The 23,891-nt window shown below is 47.4% G+C and overlaps 1 protein-coding gene across 1 annotated transcript in view; it reads left to right on the forward strand.

Annotated features, from left to right (window-relative positions):
• Window positions 1-23,433, forward strand: part of LOC134031433 (protein bicaudal C homolog 1-like) — a 28,329-nt gene extending 4,896 nt beyond the window's left edge. The window contains exons 3-21 of the mRNA XM_062475051.1: window positions 4,212-4,281; window positions 9,275-9,354; window positions 9,575-9,733; window positions 10,550-10,603; window positions 12,877-13,065; window positions 14,333-14,596; window positions 14,746-14,877; window positions 15,425-15,677; window positions 16,287-16,448; window positions 16,533-16,828; window positions 16,912-17,092; window positions 17,246-17,402; window positions 17,507-17,672; window positions 18,237-18,276; window positions 18,901-19,055; window positions 19,295-19,448; window positions 19,682-19,953; window positions 20,242-20,341; window positions 21,167-23,433. Coding sequence (XP_062331035.1) covers window positions 4,212-4,281; window positions 9,275-9,354; window positions 9,575-9,733; window positions 10,550-10,603; window positions 12,877-13,065; window positions 14,333-14,596; window positions 14,746-14,877; window positions 15,425-15,677; window positions 16,287-16,448; window positions 16,533-16,828; window positions 16,912-17,092; window positions 17,246-17,402; window positions 17,507-17,672; window positions 18,237-18,276; window positions 18,901-19,055; window positions 19,295-19,448; window positions 19,682-19,953; window positions 20,242-20,341; window positions 21,167-21,300 — 3,018 coding nt within the window. The 3' untranslated portion in view covers window positions 21,301-23,433. The remainder of the gene's footprint in view (window positions 1-4,211; window positions 4,282-9,274; window positions 9,355-9,574; window positions 9,734-10,549; window positions 10,604-12,876; window positions 13,066-14,332; window positions 14,597-14,745; window positions 14,878-15,424; window positions 15,678-16,286; window positions 16,449-16,532; window positions 16,829-16,911; window positions 17,093-17,245; window positions 17,403-17,506; window positions 17,673-18,236; window positions 18,277-18,900; window positions 19,056-19,294; window positions 19,449-19,681; window positions 19,954-20,241; window positions 20,342-21,166) is intronic.
• The last annotated feature ends 458 nt before the right edge of the window (window positions 23,434-23,891 follow it).

Consider the following 23,891-nt stretch of genomic DNA (forward strand, 5'->3'; position numbering starts at 1 on the left):
ACATTTTTTACCTCTAACATGAAACCACGTTTTAACTGCTGAAAGTCTTGAGCTGGGATCCCTGTGTTCTTTGGCAATACTGCTTCAATAATAAAACAAGCAACATTTAACAGGCAATCAATCATTTGACACATGCACACACGGACACATGCTCTCTCACACAAACACACACACACACACATGATCTTCATGGCAGCAGTCATACTGAGGGCTATTCTACACAGACTTCTTTCCAGTGTTTCCCTTCACCATGTGAGTGGAGATGAGGTCTGATGAAGAGCCTGGAGCTCCACAGGGTACAAACCCAACTAGAAACCCAACACTATGGCTGACAGAGATGCATGGAAGTGTATTTTCTCAATTCATCTAAAAGCTTTTCTCCTGCCAGTCAGTAAAAGCATGTCTTGTGTCCTGCAGTGTTGAATCTGGGACATGTACAGGCGTACAGTCAGCACAATCCTGCTTTGAGCCCACAGTCCACATGGTCTCCTGCTCAGGCTTACCTATGCTTGTTTTCTATGGCTTCTGTGAAGCTGGAGGGCAGCACAAATGTTTTATATTAGAACTGCACCTGTGTATTTTAAAGTGTGTACAACTCCTGACTGCGTGAGTGTGTTTGTGTGTGTGTGTGTGTGTGTGTACACATGTGCTGTGGTTAGCAAAGTGAGTGGAGGTGACAGTGTGGTTCACCAGAGCTGCTTCCTAACAGGTCCTGTTTCACTCTGGACACCTCCACTACAATACTCACTGACAGGAGCGTTTACTGAACACACAACCCCCACCAGGACGTCAACACCTGTGGGGTTTGTGTAGTGCATGTCTGGACTCTACTGTACTCTGACAGTCTCTTCTTTGCTGGACTCTACTGTATTGTGTTGTACTGTAGTCTGTGGGACCATCCTGTACTCTACTGTCTACTGTAGGCTAAGGTATACTTCTCTGGTTAGTAATAAAGTAGCATAATGTAATGAAGTGAACAAACCAGACTCTCTGTGTCACTGTCATACTCTGATGTCACCTGGAGAATCGACAGAAGAAGATTTAGATGGCTGAGATTTCTAATATGTCTGACCTTCTCTGCTGATCTGAAGCTCCCTGCTGATATCCTAGTCCTCCTGCCAGACTGATTTATTAACTATCTTTAGACAAACACACACACATGCATACACATGTAATATAAACCACCACCTCTTTTCTTCTTCTTTGACCCGTCACCTTTCAAGCTCTCTAGGATTAGAGGTTCGATTTCTACTGTGACTCACCTTGAAGTCCTTCTAACTGCGTTCATGGAAACAAATGAACATCATACAGTGATGTCACCTGACTGACGTCACCACGGCAAGAGGGTGAAAGAGAATCAGGGTGACAAACACAATGAACGTGTGGGAGAGAGTTTGTGTATGAATTCTCTGGGATAACAGTATCTCACGGAACAGAATCATATGGAACCACTCTCCTTCCTCCTCCCCCCCTCCCCTCAACCTCCTTTCTTCCTCCCACTCAGTGTGAGAGATGACTAGTCTGTGTTCTTACCGTCTGTGCGTGATTCCTCTGGGCTGTGATGTAGTGCTGAGGCTATGGGGTATTCCTCTCTGTCTTCATTAAGGTTACCATAACAATAGCTCGGGGTTTCCCCTGCCCTGCAACAGGTTGTGAGTGGGATAGATGTCCATGTGTTTCTAATACCCTATATCTCTATACTCACATTGTGTGTGTGTGCGTGTGTGTGTGTGAATATAGTAATGCTCCTATAAACTGGCCGAGGGTCGTTTCTGCTGGGATTCTCCAATTTTCTGCCTTGGCAAGTTGATTTAAGATCAGCTCATCCCAGGGCTCTTGTGTGTCGGACCAGCCCAGACCCCAAGTACTCATACACGTTCAGTATTATGCGAAGCTCCATTGACAGAATGACTAAGCAGATCTGCAGTGTAAACAATGGTGATATGAAATGAGATAACTGCTCATCCCAGAGTTGGGGCCAGAGAACGCTCAGCTAGTTCATTTAGGATGACAATACAGGCCTGTGTTTCAGGCAGGCAGGCAGGTCAGGAGCTAGTCTCAGATTACAGCTTTTATTTGAGGGAATGTTAATCAAAATAACATGTGTGTGTGTGTGGTTATAAATAGCCAGGCTCAAAATCCCCTGTGAATCATCTCTGAATCTAAAGTGGCTGAGATCATAGCTCAGTCTGACTCCTGAGAAGTTGATGCTGGTCAGAGAAGTCCACTGAGAGGAACCCATGGGAGTCTTGCGTTGGTGTAGGTCCTGCTTTGTTACTGATGATGAGTCCATTTAATAGTTCACAGATGTTGCCGTATACAATATGGCTATGACTCTTCTCTGACTGTGTGTGTGTATGGATGTGTTTGTTTTGTATTTGGGAAGCACTCTAGCCTAGCCATGTGTATTTCATTAAGGAAGGAGTTATTTCAGTTTCTCTTTTATTAGTTAGTCACTAGGTCCATTACATAGGTCTGTGGTATGTATGAATGGAGCTACTGCAAGACATAGCTCAACACCACGGAGTAACCGCCACACTATACAAAATCTGCGTCGTCAAGGTAAATGTGAAGGGTGGTAAGAGAAGAGGAAAATGACTCACAAGAGCTGTGAAATGCACATAATGTACAATTGTCAGTAAAGGTAAAGTGATCAAATCATCCAGACAATCAGAATCAAGTTATCATCGAAGCCAAACCAAAATTTTGGTTTGGCTAATCTGGTTTTAGAACCTGGCTGTACTTAATAGGATCACTATAAACTGAATGTCACGGGGCAGATGTGGGACCAGGGTTCAGCAATGATCCAGGACACCCTGTATTCTTCCCAGACGACACATGAATTCACAGCCAGGGTGAGGGAGGCCAAACACATCTTGATCCTGCTCCCTCCTCCTCCTCGCCAGCTCAGCAGGTCTCACAGGACCCAGCTGAACTAACAGTCGGAGTCACACACTCTTTTAACATTGTTCTAATTGAGCCGTGTGGGGGTGTGGACTGGGTGGGTGTGTGGACTGGGAGTACTGTGCCGTGTCCTGGCTGGTGCGTTCAGGTGTGTACACTCGGGGGGGGCCTGCAACTGATCCAGTGGGATCCAGAGAGGGAGAGAACAGGTGTCAGACACGCTCCTCTCTGCACGCTCTCACCCAGATGTGCTGTGGACAGACAGGTTCCCTGGACCCTGAGTACGTCTGAGAGGTTACTATCGATCAACTGGAGGAGCACAGTCAGTCCCAAGTAGAACATTACTGTATCCCACGACAAAATAGCGTCGAAACGCGTAAGATCCGCGTGTGTCTGTAAGCATGTGCGTTTATGCGCATTTGTGCATCTGCGTTTGAGCATGTGTGTGCTTTCATTCACTTCTGTGATGCTGTGTCACATTTCAGTGAATCTCAAACGTCAATTGTCAAAACAAAAATAAGTGTTTGATAGCACGTCATAAAACACTAACATTTGCCTCTCCAGAGAGACAATGTGTGTGTGTGTGTGTGTGCGTGTGTGTGTGTGCTCTGGCATGACCAGACCATGAACAGTGTCCACCCCTGAACAGAACAACAGCCCCCCAGGGTGTGAGAGTGGGCCGTGGGCCAGACTGGACCAGAGGACCCAGGCAGGAGGCTCAGCAGAGCTTTACCATGGAGGTTTAAAAGCACTCCATACCGGGCGGAAACCATATAGATGGCTGCATTGTACTGTACACAGATGAGAATATATTGTACTTGGTTTCATTGACTCACTGTTGTTTATCCATATGTGTGTGCATCTGCTAGATTGACTCACTGTACCAAGATAGGGGTCAGAGTGAACAGTGTTTCAAGCTGGCAGCAGTTATACCAACAGACCCTGACACCCTGCTACATCTCAGACAGCTAGAAACTCTCTGGGCTAGGTTTCAAGGTTTTCATGGCTCTTTTTCCAAGTTCACCAACTGCATTTTTTTCTTCGTCTTAATAAATCCCCTGGTTTCTGGACAGGAACTTTGTGGAGCGGTGGTCTTGTAAATGTCATGGTTCACATTGTTTTGCTTGGACTCTCTCACGCACACACACGCACCCTCGCACACAAACACACATTTGTACAGTATCCAAACCTGACATGAGTAAAAGGCAATTCTTTGTCATGACTTTCTGGTGTGTATGTTTAATGTTTTCATCTCTCTCCTTCCAACTAGTCCTTTTGTCCTAATGGTCTAATGATGTCCCCTGCAGGTGATGGAAGAGACCAGGACCCAGATAGCCTGGCCGTCCAAGCTGAAAATCGGGGCCAAGTCCAAGAAGGGTGAGTCCTTAGTGGGAGCCTCTGTTTGTCTCCCCACAGGGAGGTCCACGGCTGACTGTACCTTCACATCCTGATCTCCTTTAGAATCCTTACAGGGGATGGGTGGATGGCACTCTACTGCACTGTACACCCTAGGTAAAACTCCTAAAAAAGCCTTTTGCGAGGCTTGTGGCACGGAAAGGGACATGTAAGCTCAAGTCATTTTCCAAAATTGATTCCAGGGAATTTTCTGGAGCTCGGGCTGTGATCTCACTCAAGCCGTGGAAGCCAAACATGGTGGACGAGGAAGCTTCTTAAACCCTCAGTGGTCCCTTACTCACCACAGGGATCTTCCAACCGTTCCTTCGCATGCCTTGTGATGTTCTGGTGAGGTCTGGTGGTGTTTACGGTCTGGTCACTGGACCCTAGCGGGACGGTTTCCTGTGTTTGCTGTTTCGCGTTCTCGTGCGAACAACGATGGAGCGCTTGTCTTGCAGTGACAATGTCGTAGTCCATCTAAAAAATAACAGCACACTTAGACCAGAGCTCTAATAAACCAGTTTTTAGATCAGGGATCCTCTAGACTGTCTGATCTGACCCTCACTCCCACATTGCGTACGCTCATCCATAAATGGTACTCAGATGTTTACTGAAGGTTGAGGTCAAAGGTCTTTCCAATCTCAGGCCAGTGTGTGTTCACGTGTGTGTGGGTATGTGTTGGCAGATGCCGTGGAACGTTGACTAAACAGAGAGGAATGTTACATAACGGTGAGCAGTTATCTTGATAGTGCGTACAGCAACTGGACTAATTGGAGATAGAGAGACACCAGCGTAGCTCTGACATGTGGGGGTACCACCAGACTCCAACTCCCAGGGTCCCTAGAGGCAGAACAGCACCCTGTCTTGTCTGCCTGCATGTCTGTGAGTGTGTGAGTTCATGTGTGTGTTTGCGTGTGCTAGTTTTCGTCAGTGCTGGTTCGGTGTTTGACTGTAACAGTGAGCATGTAGGAGTGTTTGATAGTTCGCTGAAATAGACAGCTCATCCACCTCACCCTGCAGAACAGAGAACTCAGACTGTTTTAGAGTTTGGAACTTTCCCAGAACATTCCCTTTCCAGAACACTCCGGGGTGTACCAGTGGGAGACCTTCTGAGCCTGTGGTATGAGACCAGCTGACTGTAGGACTTCTCCAGATACATCCAGTAAATCTAAAGCAGAGGGGGCTCACTCTGACTGCTTAGAGAGGAGGACTCACCAGAGAGAGGAGATGTATCTATTAACTTGTTGACCTTTTGAATCCTCACTCTTTTTCTCCTCCTTCCTCTCTCTACCCTCTTCATCCTCCTTCCTCCTCCTCTTTTTATGTCCCCTTCTCCTTCTTTTACTCCTGGCCTGTTCCTTTGCCACCTCGCCCCTCATCATCACCTTGATCATCCTGACAGGAATAATTCTGTTCTGTTGACCGAGGCCCCCTGGTCCTCTCAGAGTCGACAAGTTTGGCCAAAACCTTTAACAGCTTCACCCATAAACCTAGGGAGAGACCCTGGCTGACATTTAGCCTCACTTCTCCTCCCTCGCAAACCCCAGCCAAACCAACCATGACCTGGGGTATAAATCAATCCCTGTGGCCTGGCCTGCCAGTCCCAGACTGCCCTGCTCTGCGCTGATATATGGGTGCACCAGAGAGTGGTGCCTGCCTATGTTGTAGGTATCCACTATGGGGTAGCAGCTGGAACAACGCTGGTTGGAGCTACCCAGTTCTATCCTTTTCTGGCTCTCTTTCTTTTTCACCCCCCCCCCCCCACACACACACACACAACTATTGTCATACTCACACGTGACAGTTTCTTGATCGTTGCCCTGGCAACCCAGAGCCAGGCCTTTGATTGGTTTGGTGTGGTGCCATGCTTCCAGGTTGACTGTCCAGGATCCAGAGGGAATGCTGGCTTCTCCGGTTTTACGGTGGCCCGTGGACCCCATTGTCATGGCCCTGTCTGGGCCAACACTCCCGGTCTCCGGTTCCCAGGGAGATGAATCACTCCTGCAGACATTTGTTATAGTGTAAAAAATAAATAAACGATACACTCCGGACATGAAAATGAGTTGTCACCATGACAACAGCCCTGTTTGGTTGTTAGAATGTAATGACCTTGTCAGGCAAATGTTGATTTATGGTTGTGTTACAATGTGTGTGTTCTAATTAAGCTGAAGCGGTCTGCTATATGGTTTTAGATGATTGGTTTAAGTTAACACTTTTGATTAGTGGACTAAAAGTGTGGATATGTGCTTTACTGGAACTTTCTTTTTGTTTTGTTTTAAACAGTGTATTATTCCCCGAAGAGCTGGCCTTTATCTGTGAAGCAACAGGAAGCTGTCCTACTCCCCTTTTACTCCCCCTTCCCCCTCCCTTTAAAACCTCCAGCATTAATCAGCTGTCTTCACTGGTGATATTATATACACAGATGTTATTCTGCTACTCTCCTTAGCGTACTCTAAGTGTACGCTAAGGAGACAAAGAGGTGGAGATGTCTGAACAGTATAGCAGCATGAGTGTGTGTGTGTGTGTCTTCAGTGCCCTTAGGTCCAAATAATCTCAAAGCCCTAGAGCTGCTGTAACTGTGTGCAGCCCCTGCTTATGGCTGTGCAACAATTCAAAATATGTTGTAAAAAAACAGATATGTTTCCTGCCTCTCTGACGAGAACAGCCAGGGGACAGCCTGACTCTTCCACTGCAACACGATTACTGAGACTCAACTGAACCTTCCATCATTAACTGGCCATTCTGCCTCTGTTCTTTGATCTGTTTCTCTTTCTCTGTGTCTTTTACACTCTTACCCTTGCTTTTGGACTCAAAAGCAAGGTCTTTATCTTTATCTCTCTATCGTTTTATTTGTCCCTCTCTCTCTTTGTCTTATTTTTATCCCTCCAGTTTTTCACCAGAATTCATGACAGCTTAATTGTCTCATAAGTGTTTGAATATGTGTTTGGTTATTATCGTTGAGCAAAGTCACATTTTTGTTTATTTCTCAAGAACTTGTTCCATTACTGCTTGATGAAAAGGCATGGAATCCAACTGAAATTAAAGGTAGCTTGAAAGGAAACGTTGGAATCATTATTGCATGTTGAGGGGGACGAGGCATGAGACTGTGTCTCAAAAACACTATAAGATTGTCCAGTCCAGCAGCTGTTTTAGAACATTGCTTTTCCAAATGTTCACTTCTCCTTTTATTCCCAGGGATTAGACTTGGTTGAAGACGATCGCATGGTTGTTTTCATTCACCTTCAAACTCTTGATTTGTTGTTATCTTCCAATCAACAGGTCCAGAGCAAGTTTACAAACACAGCTGTTTGTGTCTGTGTCTTTTAGTGGTTACAGTACAGAACGTACAGTACATGCACGCCAGATGTAATGTAACCGATGTCAGAAAAGGGTCCAAGAAACATTCTGTCAGCAAGATAAAGCATCTATCCATTTTAGGTCACATTCTTCAGCTCTACTACCCCACAATGACTGTGTGTGTGTTTGTGTGTGCATAGCATATGTATGTGTGTGTATCTACCTAACTACCTTGTGCAAAAGGGCATAACTTTGTGTCTGTAGTGACTTGTCCATCTGTAAGTGTGTGTGTATGCGTGTGTGTGACACTGTGTGCTGTCACGGCTGTGTGTTGTCCTGCTGTGTTCCAGCTCTGTCAACAGGCACCAGCACATGGTGTGTGTCCGACCTGACACTCACTGTTGACCCTGCCACAGAGAGGGATGCAGAGCGATGGCCTGGAAACCGACACGGCTAGTTCACACACACAGTCAATACTCTGATGAAGTGCTCCAAGTGTCTGTCAATAGTACTTATTAAGACTTCTATAGAGATTTCCGTGAACAGTCAACACAGAGAGTAAGCCTTGTACTTCCAGCCTCCATCAATAACAGTTTTAAAGTCTGAGTGGTGACTAAGTAGTGTCGGCCTGCTGTTACTAGCTGACCACCTCAGCTGTTGTTAAGGCTCACCAAAGGCAAAGTGACACTAGATGACAGACAGGAAATCGTGATGTTGCGACCTCCAATGTAATCGCACTTCCTGCTCCCACCGCGCTGCATTGACTAGGGTCCAGAATCCCATCCAGATTATAATATTTCTGTGTGGTTTGGGAGTTTGACAACTCACCACAGTTTAGCAGGCTGGTCTCCAGGCAGCATGGATTAGGCCTCAGAGAATGCTCACATTACATGTAATTTGTGTAATGCTCTTTTCCCCAGGCGCCGTGGCTAGCAGCTAGCCAGTCTTTAGATCAGCCTTGGCTGTCTTTCTCCTTCTCCTCCCCACAACCAGATTCTCTTTGCGGTCAAATTGTTTAATCAGAACCAATCAATGTTCTTCTAGTTTTCATGGTCGGGAGAGACACCGCTGCATTGTACAGGAATTTAGAAAGGCTTCCCCCCCCCTCTCTCTTTCTCTCTCTCTCTCTCTGTCTCTCTCTCTCTCTCTCTCTCTCTCTCTCTGTCTCTCTTTTGCCTCTGGCATTCAGAACCATCTTGCATTCCCCCGGTGGCCCAGACCCAGTAGTCACAGAGTAGCATGAAAGTTAACTCTGGTACCATCAGGGGAAGTCCTATCTGAAAGTCTACTGCAGTAACATTTCCATTCAAGGGTAGATGGCAACTCCCATGAACTTGAACAACCCATTGTTTTTTTACCTTTTTACTAGTGAGTCTTCGTTTCTGGTTTAGTCAGTCCAGTTTTGGGTTAAAGCTCCATGCAATATGCAGCTGTGGAGCCTTGAGTAATGGTCCAGAAATGGATTTGCTCTGGAGGATGTTACAGTAAGTTACTGAAGATTTATGAGCATACAGCCAGAGAACTGTAGGACAAAGACTGTGTGTTTGAGACAAAGATCATAGACAGGGTGAGCTGGTTGGAATGACAGTCATATAAGTATATTACCCTCATCTGTCTGTATAGCCCTCGATTCCTTATACTCCACTCATTATCTCCCTCTATTTCTCTCTGTCCCCAGACCCTCACATCAAGGTGTGTGGGAAGAGAGAGAGTGTGAAGGAGGCTAAGGAGAGGATCATGTCAGTGCTTGACACCAAGGTAAGTGGAGGACACACATGGATAGATACACACACGCACACACACACAGCCAGAACCTGTCAGACACCAAACAAACTGTGATGGATGCAAATACTCCCGTACCTGTTTTCACCATGGTGAAACGCACACACGCAGCCTCCCCGTTCCTACCACGTTCTGTGGATGGATGTCGTGTGTGATCAGCTGTCCTGCTGCTGTGCTTCCCGTGTCTTCCTGCCAGAGTAACCGCGTGACCCTGAAGATGGACGTGTCCCACACAGAGCACTCCCACGTCATCGGGAAGGGGGGCAACAACATCAAGAAGGTGATGGAGGAGACCGGCTGCCACATCCACTTCCCTGACTCCAACCGCAACAACCAGGCGGAGAAGAGCAACCAGGTCTGTCTGATACTATGGTGCAGTGGTGGCTGGCTGGCTGGCAAACTGGCTGGCTGGCTGGTTGGATGGTTGGCTGACTGCGTGGGGGATAGTGTGTTTGTGTTTATTGAAAAGTGTGCCTGTTTGTGTGGATCTACATAGCTTCATATAGAGGGAGTGGAGGAGGTGAGAAATAGAGGAGTAAAATGCAGGAGAAGGGGGCAGTTTGTCTGGAGTAGTCTGTGGCGAGGTGAGCTGTGTTTCCCAACCTGTTGATATGAGGGAATGTAGATATTGAGCAAAGATATGATTGTGGAAGCCCAGCTCCCCCTTGCTGAGACAGCCCTCCCCCTCTCCCTGGATCCTGAGGGGAGCTGGTGACAGGTAGCACCAGGGGCTGGAGTGGAAATCACTGGTACCAGTTAGACCCAAACGCAGATTATGTAAAATAATACAAACTGTGTGTGTGTGTGTGTGTGTGTGTGTGTGTGTGTGTGTGTGTGTGTGTGTGTGTGTGTGTGTGTGTGTGTGTGTGTGTGTGTGTGTGTGTGTGTGTGCGTGCGTGCGTGCGTGCGTGCGTGCGTGCGTGCGTGCGTGCGTGCGTGCGTGTGTGTGTGCTGCTCACTGAAGTGATGAAACATACCAACTGGATTCACTTTTCCCCCCAGAGTAGTGTTCATGATGCAAGACATGAATGGAGGATTTTATTTTATTTTTATGATTCACCACTATCTTATCTGTGTTACTTTCTCTAGGGTTGTCTGTCTCTGTCTGTCTCAATGTCTTTGGCTCTCAGTCTCATACTCTCTCATACTATCTCTCCCTCTCCTCCTTCAGGTATCCATTGCTGGTCAACCAGGGGGTGTTGAAGCAGCCAGAGCGAAAATCAGAGTAAGTAACGACAACTGCACGTGTGTGTTTGTCTCGACTCTCCATCCGGGCTGCATAGTTCTGGTGTGCACGCACTTATCAGACCCCCCGCGTCTCCATCTCCATGGCAACACAACAAACACTCCCACACAGCTGCCAAGGCTGGGAGAATAAGACTCTGACCCTGATTGGTCAAGCTGTGATGATAAACCTTGTGGATTGGCTAGCCTCGTGGTTGAACCACATGTTGCACGTTTTCCGTTGTAAACAGCAAATCCCTCTAAGTCCCAAATCCTTAATTCAGTGTTTTTGGTCTGCTTGTTGACATTCTGTCCTATTGAATGTCATTGTTTTCTACATCAGTGTCTTGGTTCTCCTTACATCCACATCAGAGATCCAGGTGGATGTGTCAAAGTGGTGGGAGGAGGATTAAAAGGGGGAGGTAGAGGAAGTGATGAGGATGTAGGTGGAGGAAGGGATGGGGTAGGTTGAGGAAGAGGAGGGGATGGGATAGGTGGAGGTAAAGGAGGTGAAGGTAGTGTGCTGGGTACACCATGGATGTAGTCCCAGGGTCCAAATCCTGCTCAGGTTTCTGCACTGCTGGAAATACAGGCACACACGCACATTCTGCATGCTATTGAACCTGCATACATACATACACACACACACTTACACACACATGCTTCCTCTCCGTAGAGGACCAAGAATAACAAGGTGGAGTGTGGTGCTGGGCTGGCGGCCTCCCTCTGTCTGCACAGGGGCCCAACCACAGCTAGACCAGCCCTCTCTCTCCTCTCCAGCCACAGCCAGCAACCATAGGGCTCAACCATTGTTTAAGCAAGAAATTTGTAAGAAATGAGCACCTTGGAAATGCAGAGGCCTTGGGCCGTGGCTCCAGAGTATATAAGCAACAGATGAGTGGTGAGATGAGTGGTCTCTCTCTCTCTTTTCTCTCTCTCTCTCTCTCTCTCTCTCTCTCTCTCTCTCTCTCTCTCTCTCTCTCTCTCTCTCTCTCTCTCTCTCTCTCTCTCTCTCTCTCTCTCTCTCTCTCTCTCTCAATCTCTTTCCAACTCCTCGCGTGACTACTCCAGAGGGTGCCAGTATAAATTCCATCTCCCACCACTGGCCTTGCCTTCTATTTTTTTTTCTGTTTATGAAGGCGGAATTCCAGTCAGCACCAATCTGGGATCCTGACACAGTGCCACCAAGTGGACAGCTGAGGCAGTGTTCACGCCAGACCCGCTCACCCAAATCCTCACAGCTGGACGGAGGGGTTATCCGTTCTTTCTTTGTTCAAATATTTGTTAAAAACTGAAAACAACTGGTCTCTTCATTTAGCTGCCAAGAAGAGATGCAGATTTTCCCGACATAAACCCATTTCTCCCATTGTTTCCTGTGGAACAAGTTCATAGACGGCCGCTAACTGAGTCCACTAGATTAACTGTGCCTTGCAGGCCTGATGCCGGAACCAGATTAGGCTGTTTAAACATTTGCCACGCTTTTTCTATGGATCACATTCATGTGGTATGAGTCACAATTATTAAACAAGCCCTTGTTAATGTATTGTCTAAGTCAATACACTTCCCAGTATGCATAATACATTATTACAAGCAGCAGTGCCTCTGACCAGGGTCAGGAGCCGGCTAAGATGTCTAGGCAACTCTGTTTATAAAATAAACTTCTCTAATGCTGCAGAACTGCTTCAACGACACCAAAATAAAACGCATTTTCAGAGAGTCCCAGATCCGCCAAAGTGTCTCAGTGCAATGTTCAGGGTGAATGATCCCATCCAGCACGCTGGGGATAAAATACAGGGCATACATAAACAATACAATGTCTGTGATAATAAGAACATGTCTATCCAAGAAACAGATGGTTTTTATAGTGTTGGTTGAGTCATCTAATCCTTACATCCACCCTAGGTTTCCTAGAGAGTCCCGGAAAAGATATCACGACATGTATGTTTAGTGTCTCTGTGCCCCCCCCCCCATTAGTCTGAACTGAGCCATACAGTGAGCCCCCCACCCTCTTCCCCTTCCCCAAGGTGGCCCCAAAGCATATGGATCTGATCAGGCCCATGTTTTGGGGCCGAGGTCTAATGTGTGGCTTCCCTGTACGTTGGAGGGGGAACCCACTGCATACTTCTGATGGTACCCTGTGTACACCAGACTGTACTGTAACTCGTGTCTGTCTGTGTGCTTGCACCTCCATGTGTATGTTTGTGTAAGTGTGTGTTCGGCCATAGTAACCCTTCTCTCTCTCCTCTCGTCCCTCCCCTACCTCCCCCCCCCCAGGAGCTGCTGCCCCTGGTGTTGATGTTTGAGCTCCCTGTGATAGTCCAGGTGAACCCTGACCCCAGCTCCCCGGCCATCCAGCACATCTCCCACACTTACAACATCTCCGTGGCCTTCAGGCAGCGCTCGCGCCTCTACGGAACCACAGGCGTGGTCCGCGGGTCGCAGAACAACACAGACAATGTCAAGGTAGGGTGTGTGAGAGAGAGAGAGAGAGAGAGAGAGAGAGAGAGAGAGAGAGAGAGAGAGAGAGACAGACAGACAGACAGAGAGACAGACAGACAGACAGACAGACAGAGATTGAAAGTGAAAGTGTATTTTACCGTCAGACCTACGTCCATGCTTTGATTCGTTATCTGGTTTGATTAACCTCAACAAAATCCCTGCTTACATACTGTACACCCCTCATACTACTGTGCCTGCAAATAATACAGTTACTGTAATACCTTCCTCATGACTTCCCCCCGTCCTCAGAGATGGGCCATGTACATGCTCTGGCAGACTGACTGACTGGCTTGCTGGCTGACTGGCTGGCCACAGGCTTGCTTATGGCATTCTGTGTAGAGACAAGGGCAGGGAGTGGGGAATTAGATCTGGAGTCTGTAGTCTTGTACGTTGTATGTCTTGTGGTCTTGGTTCCCCCACACTCCCCCTGACCTTGGAGTTTGTGTGTGTGTGCAGCCTGGCCTCTTCCTTTCCCACAGCACACACTTCTCTAGATGGACCTATGGCGTGCGTGTTAACATGTGTATGTGCACGCATGTGTTTGTGCTTGTGTGTTGAAAGCAAGATATTTAGTGTGTGGGCCTCCTACTATGGGTGGTATGTGTTACAAGGTCTGGTCAGAGAGGGGCATGCCAAACCCAGTGGCTAGAGCAGACCCAGGCCAGCCTCCGGTCCTGCTCACCACTACAGCTCTGCTCTGCCGCATATCTGCTGTGCTGTACTCAACTGTGCACAACCACAATCACTTACAAACGAATGTGTACAGTTGTGGCTATACATTTTGGCAATGACAAATGTTGTGTTTTGCAAAGTTTGCTGGTTCAGTATTTGAGGAATTTTTTTTCACGTTTCTATAGAATACTGGAATACAATAAGGCACATTTCATATTTTTTAAGCTTTTTTGGGGCGAACATTTTCAATATATGCAAATAGTCCCCTCCCCTCACAGCATTCAATCTACTCTTAAAATCCAATCAGAATGATTTCACCTGGCTAGCACTAGTTCACACTTTCCCCTGTGCTGATGATTTGACTTACTGAAATGATGTTAGCAGTCTTTTTATGCCAAGGCCCAGCAAGCTTTGCAAACACAAAATGTATGTCGCTCCCAATACTTTTGGCCACGGCTGTATGTGTATGTTCTGTGTGCACACAGATGTGTGTGCTGCCCTCCCTGTGTGTGTGTGACCTTCTGCATGTTTATCCCCCCCCCCCCTCTGTCCACCCCAGCGTGGCACAGCAGTGTTGCTTGAGCACCTGGCGGGGGGCCTGGCGGGGGCCATCTCTGTATCCACCCAGCTGGACATCGCCCCCCAGCACCACCTCTTCATGCTGGGCCGCAACGCCTCCAACATCAAGCACATCTCCCAGAAGACCGGCGCCCAGGTCCACTTCCCCGAGCCGGGCAGCGCTGGAGGCGGCGCCCCGAGGAAGTCCACGGTGTTCGTCCAGGGCAGCATCGAGGCCGTGTGTCTGGCCAGGCAATATCTCATGGTAAGACCCAGGACTACGCCACTCCATAGACAAATTATCAGAGTACACTGTCTTCAGTACGTATTTATGTAGCGTGATCATAGAACAATTCATTTACAAGTGGTATCCCCTCCACAATGTGTGTGTGTGCTTGCGTGTGTGTGTTGCAGGGTTGTCTGCCGCTGGTCCTGATGTTTGACATTAAGGAGGAGCTGGAGGTGGATCCCCAGGTGGTCTCCTCTCTGATGGAGCAGCTGGATGTCTTCATCAGCCTCAAACCCAAACCCAAACAACCCAACAAGGTACGCACACACAAGCAGGAATCAGACTTGGGTTTCCTGTACAAAATACATTTAAGCGAAAGCAGTTTTTAAGTCTCTAGTCTTTACTAAACCACCTCAGTTTCAGACTATAATCATATCCCTGAGATTTGGTTTTGTAGATCAGAGCTGGATTCCTGCTGTGGTTCCGGATAGACTGTGGAAACATTCCCTGTGTTTCTCTCCACAACCCTGAACATGGCTGTAAATCTGAATAAAAGTAGCCTTGGGTTCCATTCTAAACTTCCAGTGGATCAGTGTGGAGCGTGGCTCCTTGTGTTACTGTGAGACACCTGATAGCTTTGTTTGAGCTGGTCCGTTTGGCTGATTCTGGTGGAACGGAGAGATATTCTCAGGGCCTTCCAGAAGCTCGGGATCTTTGACTCCCAACTCTGTCAGTGGAGAGTGGAGGTTCCCTTCTGGTGTCTCACTTCTGTCTCTTCACTCTTTCTTTTTGTATCTGTTGCTCGTCACTCTCCTTCCATCTCCATCCCCTCGTCCTTACCCCTCCCTCCCTCCTCTCCTCTAGTCTGTAATAGTGAAGAGCGTGGAGAGGAATGCAGTCAACATGTACGAGGCCAGAAGGTTTCTTCTGGGGCTGGACACCAACGGGCTCTCCTCCGCTCCACCTCTCCTCCTCCTCTCCTCCTCCTCCTCGCCCTGCTCCCCCGGCCCCGGGTCCCGCTGCAGCCCCCCCTCTGCAGGCCCAGCCGGGACCCCAACAGAGCTGGATATCCTGGCCTCGGCCACAGCCGCCGCTGGCCTGGGACTCACCAGCCTGGGTGAGACGAAACACATCCACAATCCACAACTATCCTGACTATTCGCAAACATCCTGTTAATTTACGACAGCATGTCGTCGTCACATTTCAGTCGCAGAGCTGGATTCACCTCAAATTCAACCTTGTCTGGTGGTTTGTGTTTGTCATTTTAGTAGCTTTTGTTCCGCCGGTCGCAGGTCGGAGGTATGCGTGCTGGCTCTGCTTCAGTTGTGTCTGCATGGATACTGGATATAGCGTCAACAGTTAGTAAAGCTAGCTTGTTTCCTGGACTGGCTAACCACCGTGCGGTAAAGACCTGCTCTATAGTGAGCAGAGCTTCTGCTGATTGTAGCTCTGACTGATCTGATGTGTATTTCAGGAGCGTAATGACTGTTTTCTAACCCACAGGCCCTGAACATTCACTTGTTTTTTTTCATGGTCGAGTCTTATGGAGAGTTCTGTAGTGTGTTTACGCCTAGGGATATTTGTAGGGTTTGGTTTAGGCTTTTAACTAATTCTCTCTCTTTCTCTCTTTCTCTCTCTCTCTCTCTCTCTCTCTCTCTCTCTCTCTCTCTCTCTCTCTCTCTCTCTCTCTCTCTCTCTCTCTCTCTCTCTCTCTCTCTCTCTCAGGTCTGTTGGGTCCAGTCTCAGCCTCCATGTCCAGTTCCGCTGCTCACAGCTCTCTGCTCAACGCTCTCAACAGTTCCATCAGCCCCCTGCACACCCCTGGCCACGGCTCTGGGACCCCCACCCCCTGGCCCCCCTCCCTCCCCAACACGGTCGGCACACCTGGTAAGGCTCCCCAACACACACACACACACAGATGACCCCTGTATGTCTCCATCCTGGCTGAGGGCATCTGTCTGTGTTCTCCAGGGTTCTCCCCTCCCTTGCTGATCCATCAAGCCAACCAGGCCCGTCTCACCAGCATCCTGCTCTCCAGTGTCCATGGATACACACACTCCACCCCATCTCCCCCCCCCGGCCTCGCACCCCTTCAGGGATACACACAGACACACTCCACCCCCTCCCCCCCGCCAGGCCTGACCCCCCTCCAGGCGTACACACACTCCACTCATTCCCCTCCCCCTGGCCTCACCCCCAGAGACTCCCAGACCAATGGGGTCCCTGACTGCAGCAAGGCTGTCAGTGTGCTCAACGGGCTTATCAAGGTAGGAGCTTGGACGGTCCTTAAATGAGTGAGTCCATCAAGAATTTCTATGTAGTTTTGTAACAACAATGTGTGTGTGTCCAGCACCCCAGCTCCGTGTACAGTCGTATGTCAACAACAGGTTGCCTGGCTGACCAGGTGCTGAACCCCAACCACGGCAACCATGGTAACCACAGCAACCATAGTAACCACAGCGACTCGGCCCAGGAGCCCGGCAGTCGCTGTCCATCAGAACCTTGCTCCAGCAAGACTGTCCAGGACCAGGGTACTGGAACTGAATAACTCCACATTTTTAAGTCACGTATGAACAATGATAGCTGAAAGGAATGAAGGAACAACAGATGTATTTGAATGAAAGAGATTATGAGCTGTGCTAAGAAGAAAGTGTGTGTTTGACGTGCATGGTTGTGTGTTACAGGCTCCAATGATGCATTTGTGGAGGTGGGCATGCCCAGAAGCCCCTCCCAGTCAGGAAGTGGCGTGGAGCTGAAGCAGATGCTGGCTTCCTGTAAGACCGCCTCAGGGAAGCGACAGGCTCTGGATCTGCTGCAGGGCTCCAAGCACTCTCACCTGCAGTAAGTACCCTAACCTACCCCCCACCAAGCATTCTACACAACCTCCCCCTCTAACTGCCTTAGGTAAAGTGAGTTACTGAACCTCCCCTTCCAACCCTGTCCAGTTCCGACTGCCTCCTGTCTGACTCCGACTCCAGTGCGTCTGACAGCCCTGTGGCAGACAAGCGGGCGCCGGGCAGTGAGAGGGCAGCGGAACGGGCAGCAGCTGCCCAGCACCACACCTCTGACAGGATCAGGCTGGAACCTCAGCCCTCGTATGCCAACATGGAGGTATGGACGCATGTAATGCCCCTCCTCATGTCCCTCAGTCCATGGGTCCAACTACCTCCCTCCATCTGTCATCTTTCAAATCCTTCCATCCATTTACTGATACTCAATGTCAACTACTGTGTGACCCCCCCTGTTTCTACCTGTCTCGCACTATTTTCCTCTTCGTTGATCAAATGTTCTAGCTACCTGTCCACACTTACTCTCATCTCACCATCTTTCTGTTTTTCCAAAGTCTATCTCCCTTATCTCCTCCATGGCACTTCCCATCTCTTGGTGTCCTTCATGACCGTATGGAAACACGATTCAGCCCTTGTGACCTTCTTCCTTCCCTCCCTACCACTCTCTCCCCCTTTGACATGTCAGCTCAGATGGAAATATCACCCTAGAATGAGAGTGTGCGACTGCAGCCCTGCTAAACCCTAGTGACAGAATGGGGTAATGATAAACAGTGGGCTGACTGGACCGTGAGGGGATCTGGGAAATGTAGGTCAGATCTGCGTGACCTGCCCGCTGTATAACTTGTAGAATATAAACACAATGTGTCTCTGGTTTTTCGCCATGCAGGCCTTTGACTACGAGCAGAAGAAACTTCTGGCAACTAAAGGTAAGAAGGGAGTCAGAGAGAAAGGGAGAGAGAAAGATAAAGTGTAACTGTATTTTCACTGGAGCATTTAATGGAGTACTGTATAAATAGTATACTAATCATAAGGCTATATAAATATAAAGGCTGGAGTGTTGATAGTCTAAAATAAAGCCATGACATACCATAACAAATGACACAAATTGTAAAAGATGTTGTCTGGTTGCAGTGGTAGCAGAGCCTGGGGCTCTCGAGCTACTAGTCTGGCTGGCCCCAGCATATCATTATATCTCTATTTCTGATTTACAGTATACACATACACACCAACACACACACGCACACAATGCCTTGTTTTGTTGAGGGTAATGGCCTCTGTAACATTCTGTAAATGATGATGTGACCAGTGAAAGCATGTAATTTATCTCGCAGTCTGGGTTAGGATGTTTGCCTCCAATTCAATTCCTTTTAAGTGGACATTTTTGAACAGATTTGAATCTAACTTGGTCTCTTACTTGTTTATTATGTTCTAACTTGATAAATGTTCTCATAGCACTGATAACTTTAGTAAAATCAATCTACTGTCAACACGTATTGTTGTTGTAGCTGCATAATCCTAGTGTCCACTGATATGGAGCTGTCTGTCTCCAGCCATGTTGAAGAAGCCAGTGGTGACGGAGGTTCGAACCCCGACAAACACCTGGTCTGGTCTGGGCTTCTCCAAGTCCATGCCTGCTGAGGCCATCAAGGAGCTGCGCAGGGCCAACCACGTACCCTACAAACCCTCCATGAGCACCACCTACGAGGTAGGAACCTTCTGGAACACCACAGGAAGGTACAAAACACCTCCCTAACTCATCCACAGTATCCTTCAGGGAAAGGCCATAGGAAACGTGTCTTATGTTTAGCTGACTGTCTTGTTTTTGGATGAATCCTTGGTTTTCCTTACTGGTCTGGGTATCAGGGTGAACTCTGTGTGTTTCTGTGTCATGTATGTGTGAGCAGAACTCCCACTGATCCTCCCCCTGCCTCTGTGTCCTATCAGGATCCACCTCTGTCCCTGTCCCGCTCCAATAGTAGGGAGGTCCTGGGAAATGGCAGCGAATCAGACAACTGGAGAGACAGGAACAGCTTGGCTCTGTCCGCCCACTCAGAATACCCATCAGGCCTCTGTCCCAAGAGGAAGCAGAACAAAGCAGGTGAGTTGTGTGAGACGCCTCCCCCGACTGAAACTGGTTAAGCACCAAGTACTGTATGATACATACACAGCCTGCAATCATAATAGAACAAGAAATAATATTGTCTACTAAGGAACATGTATGCAAAATGTTAACATATCAGTTTATATAGATATGTAAAAATGTACTTTACGTGAATCATGAGAACATTTTCTCAATGTCCTGTGCCGATGTTTCTTGTGCGCTGTCCCCAGTGGAGCAGTACCTGAGCAGCAGCAGCAGTGCTGGGGGGTGTGGGGGTGGAGGAGGAGGGGGCTACGTGGACTGTCTGTCCTCCTCCCTCTCCTCCTCCCTCTCCTCCTCCCTCTCCTCCTCCCTCTCCTCCTCCCTGGCCTCCTCCCTGGTCTCCTCCCTGGCCTCCAGTAAGGCCTGCAGCCTCAACTCCTCCTTCAAAGGCTCCGACCTGCCTGAGCTCTTCAGCAAGCTGGGCCTGGGGAAGTACACGGACATCTTCCAACAGCAGGAGGTAACATCCCCTGTCAGCACAGAACAGAGCACTATAGAAATGATCGAGAACAGGCACAATGTCATTTTATCCATGTAAGATGCTTTGTCATTTTTGTGACTTTCAATAACTGCATGTGGTAATTGATTACTGTGTGTGTGTGTGTGTTTGTGTTTGTGTGTGTGTGTGTGTGTGTGTGTGTGTGTGTGTGTGTGTGTGTGTGTGTGTGTGTGTGTGTGTGTGTGTGTGTGTGTGTGTGTGTGTGTGTGTGTGTGTGTGTGTGTGTGTGTGTGTGTGTGTGTGTGTTAGATTGATCTCCAGACGTTCCTGACCCTGACAGACCAGGACCTGAAGGAGTTGGGGATCTCTACCTTTGGAGCCCGCAGGAAGATGCTGCTAGCCATCTCAGGTAAACACACACACACACTCATGCAAGAGTTAGCTCATGTAGATCCCAGGTGGTTACAAAACATAGTGTGGATCTTGACTGAAATATCAATAACATTAACTACTTAAATAAGGAACTTACGTATTTATGAGTTCATTGGCTTCCTGGTGTGGTTAGGCAGGCTCCAGAAAACAGGAGAAGATTTTGGCTGGATCATTATGGTTCTACTGAGCTCACAGGCCAACATGGACTCACCGACCCACTGTCATCTGGAGTCACACACACAATACACATGTAACGCACTTCCCCTCCCACACGTGCACACACACACATCTCAGACACACTCCATCTCTCTTTCATCCTCATAAACGTCCTTCCTCATGTTCGGTCCAGTCAGGTCCTGTCTGTCTGCCAACCCAGAGCACAATAAACAGAGAGTGCCACTCCTCTCACATGAAAAGCCCTCTCCTAACAGCAGCCCGTCGGGCCCTGTGTTGCCTTTGGCTGGAATAGCGCATTCATACTGCAGTCTGGGCCCAACCTGGGAACTGAGGTAGTGTGTGCTGATCACCGTGTGCTGACAGTCCAGTCACTTAAAGAGTCTTAAAGAGGGAGCATTGCTTGTTTTACTTTCGTCCAATCTTGAAGACGGGTGCTTCATCTTCCTCGCCCTCAGACGTTGGAAGTCACCTCATTTGTTCCAGAATGAAGACGAGATAGGCTGAAGAATTACTTTTTTGTATTTTTGTCTTGGTGTTAAGGAATGGTCTTGATAACTAATCCTATGGGCTTCTATATTTTTTATTAATAAAACTGTATTTATTCCTCCCTCTCCCTCTATATCAGAACTGAACAAGAACAGGAGGAAGCTGTTTGAGCCTGCCTCCAACATTAGGTCATCCTTCCTGGAAGGGGGCGCTAGTGGCCGGCTAACGCGCCAGTTCCACACAGACATCGCTAGTGTGAGTGGCAGGTGGTAGAACCAATCAGAGCCCTGAGTTCATCAGCGGTTGCAGCCAACTGGACAAAAGAGTAACCCCAAAAAGGAACATTGAGGAAGAGGCCATTTAAAAACCTTCTGTGGTTGATTAGGGTTTTTTTTTTTACTTTTTTTTGTGAAGAGTTGTACATACAATAAGTGTATGCTGTGTGTATACCCAAGGGGTCATATTTGAAGGACTCCTCAGAGGTGGCAGAGTGGACATCTCTAAAAGGGACCAGACAGGAGCAGACAAAACAACCTGTTAAGGGGAATCAAATACCATTGGTGTTGTTCAAGTTTCTTGCACTTTAAAATGATTTATTACCAAATAACTTGCCTGTGGATACATTTGTCCTCTGCTCCACATGTCAATAATAAGACAGGACTCTACAGGAAATCCTTGGGTTGTTTGGATTTGAATTTCTAGAGGGAGTTGTGATTATGGCCCGGAATGCATTAGTGAACTGTCCCTTTAGAGGTGTAGGAAGTAATTATACAATTTCTCTATGGATTCCTATATTATTTAAAGCCAATGCATTAGTTTTGTCTTCCTTAAACTAGATTCTGGGATTAACTACTGTGGGATATGTCATTCTATAGAACAGAATCAAAGTTGTGTGTTTCATAATACAATAACACCACCTGTGCATGGTCTTATTCTTTGGGATGAGGTGTTTTTGGTGAGACTGCACATCAACAGCACCACCCAGAGAGGAGTTCATGCCTTGTGAAGATGTGTTGCTGCCTTACATATCTGAATGTGGAAAGACTGGAGCATCCATGTTCTGTCCAGTCAGTATAGGTGAGGACTATATGGACACTATTCAGTATTGATTGTACAGTTTTTGTATCTTGTTTCCTGTCCTGAAATAGTTTTTGTTACAACATTTGTCATCTCCGGACCAAAGTAGCCAATAGGACTTCTACACTCCGCCAATGAAGGACATTAGGTAGTGTTGTGTGGATGTCAAACTGTGAATGTTCATAGTTGTCTGTTACAAAAGCCATTTTTTCTAGTTGTAGACAACCAACAGCAGTGCCTTGCATCAAAAATGCCTATTCTCTGCATGTCTGTATTCAATGTTCCTCCATTCTGAACTTGGTGGTGCAGTCCTTTATAATGAGTTGAGGAGTGCTTGATTGATCTCTCCTGGTCCAGTGGAACAAATGGATTCATCTCATAAAATGTGCTTGATCATGCTGCAGGACTGTTGAAATCAAGCGCAACTCAAACAGACATGAAGCCCCAGTTCTAGAAGGTACGCGGCCACCAGGTTCAGAGTGTGTGTGTAAATGTAAACCACTCATGGAATGGTTACAGTGTTCCTTGGGCAGTTCAGTGTCTTAGAAATATCCAATGTTTTACTGTAATGCTAAAATTGTGTGTTGACTTTGAAATTATGGAATGTTGACTTTGTGTATTGCTAGAGGTACAACAGGTATTTACGTGTTTAGTAAAGGTTCGGTTCACAGCTTCTATATATCAAACACAATTATTTTAAACAGGGAATATTATTGAAACAGAGACTTATACTTTATGTAGGGCTGTAAACTCCCAGTCATGATGTGGACATTGTCGAGAGACATCTCTACATGTGTAAAGGAGGTGGTTTGGAGATGGGGGGACATGGCCTGGCTCCTAGAGCTAAGGGCTAGATGATAAGTTAGTGAATCTTCACACCTCCTTGATGCTGGTGACGCCCATTCAAATACCTCCATCCAAATATGCTTAATGTATTTTACTTTGGTACTTGTTGGTACTTCAGAGTTCATCCTACCGGCCAACCGATTGTTATTCCACAAACCAGCAACAGAGTTGAGTTGTAATGATGGTAAGCTAGGGACCATCACTGTCACAGAGGAATACTTTAATACAGAAGGATAATATAAGGGACATGATATATAATGGAATGAATGTACAAATGGCATGGCTTGAGTATAGCCACACTCAGCATGTCTGTTGATTACACATCTCCCAGTGCCTTACAGTTGACCTTTTGACCTAGTCGCAGATGCAGTTGTTATTCACACTGTTCTCAGAGAAAGTTGTTCCATAGTTTTTTATACTGTTTATATTTGTTATATCCCATTTTGAGGCATTGTTACAAAACATTAAAAATCATAGTCTTTACCAGAGTGAGTGTTTTTTATACTGTCTTAGCACTGTCCTTTACAATAAACGTAATTGAGTATACATTACATTATAAATGCATACCTGTATATGGTTCAATCTCTGAACTAACTTACTGTAACACTGTTAGCCACAGGGCAGGCTTTGCAAATCTGTGAGGTTTTCTCTCTAAATACCTTTAAACAAGATGGTGAGTTAAGTAGCTCCTCCGTGTTGAAGGAAACCTTCCCCACTGGGCTGACCCCCAGCCCCTCCAGATCTATTGGGTAGGTGTCCCCAGTGGGACCCAAACCTTGCCCCAAGACCAAAAAGGAAGTCCCTGGAGGTCCAGATGGGGAGATATTTGGACTTGTTAACCGCAAGCACATCCACATTTCACACAAACTCTGCTTTAACAAACTTTACTGCATATAGAAAGTAATAGGAAGTTGTGGGTCTGGACAAGGTTAAACTGAGTG

Source organism: Osmerus eperlanus, chromosome 12, assembly GCF_963692335.1.
Source record: "Osmerus eperlanus chromosome 12, fOsmEpe2.1, whole genome shotgun sequence".
In the NCBI taxonomy this organism is placed as follows: domain Eukaryota; kingdom Metazoa; phylum Chordata; class Actinopteri; order Osmeriformes; family Osmeridae; genus Osmerus; species Osmerus eperlanus.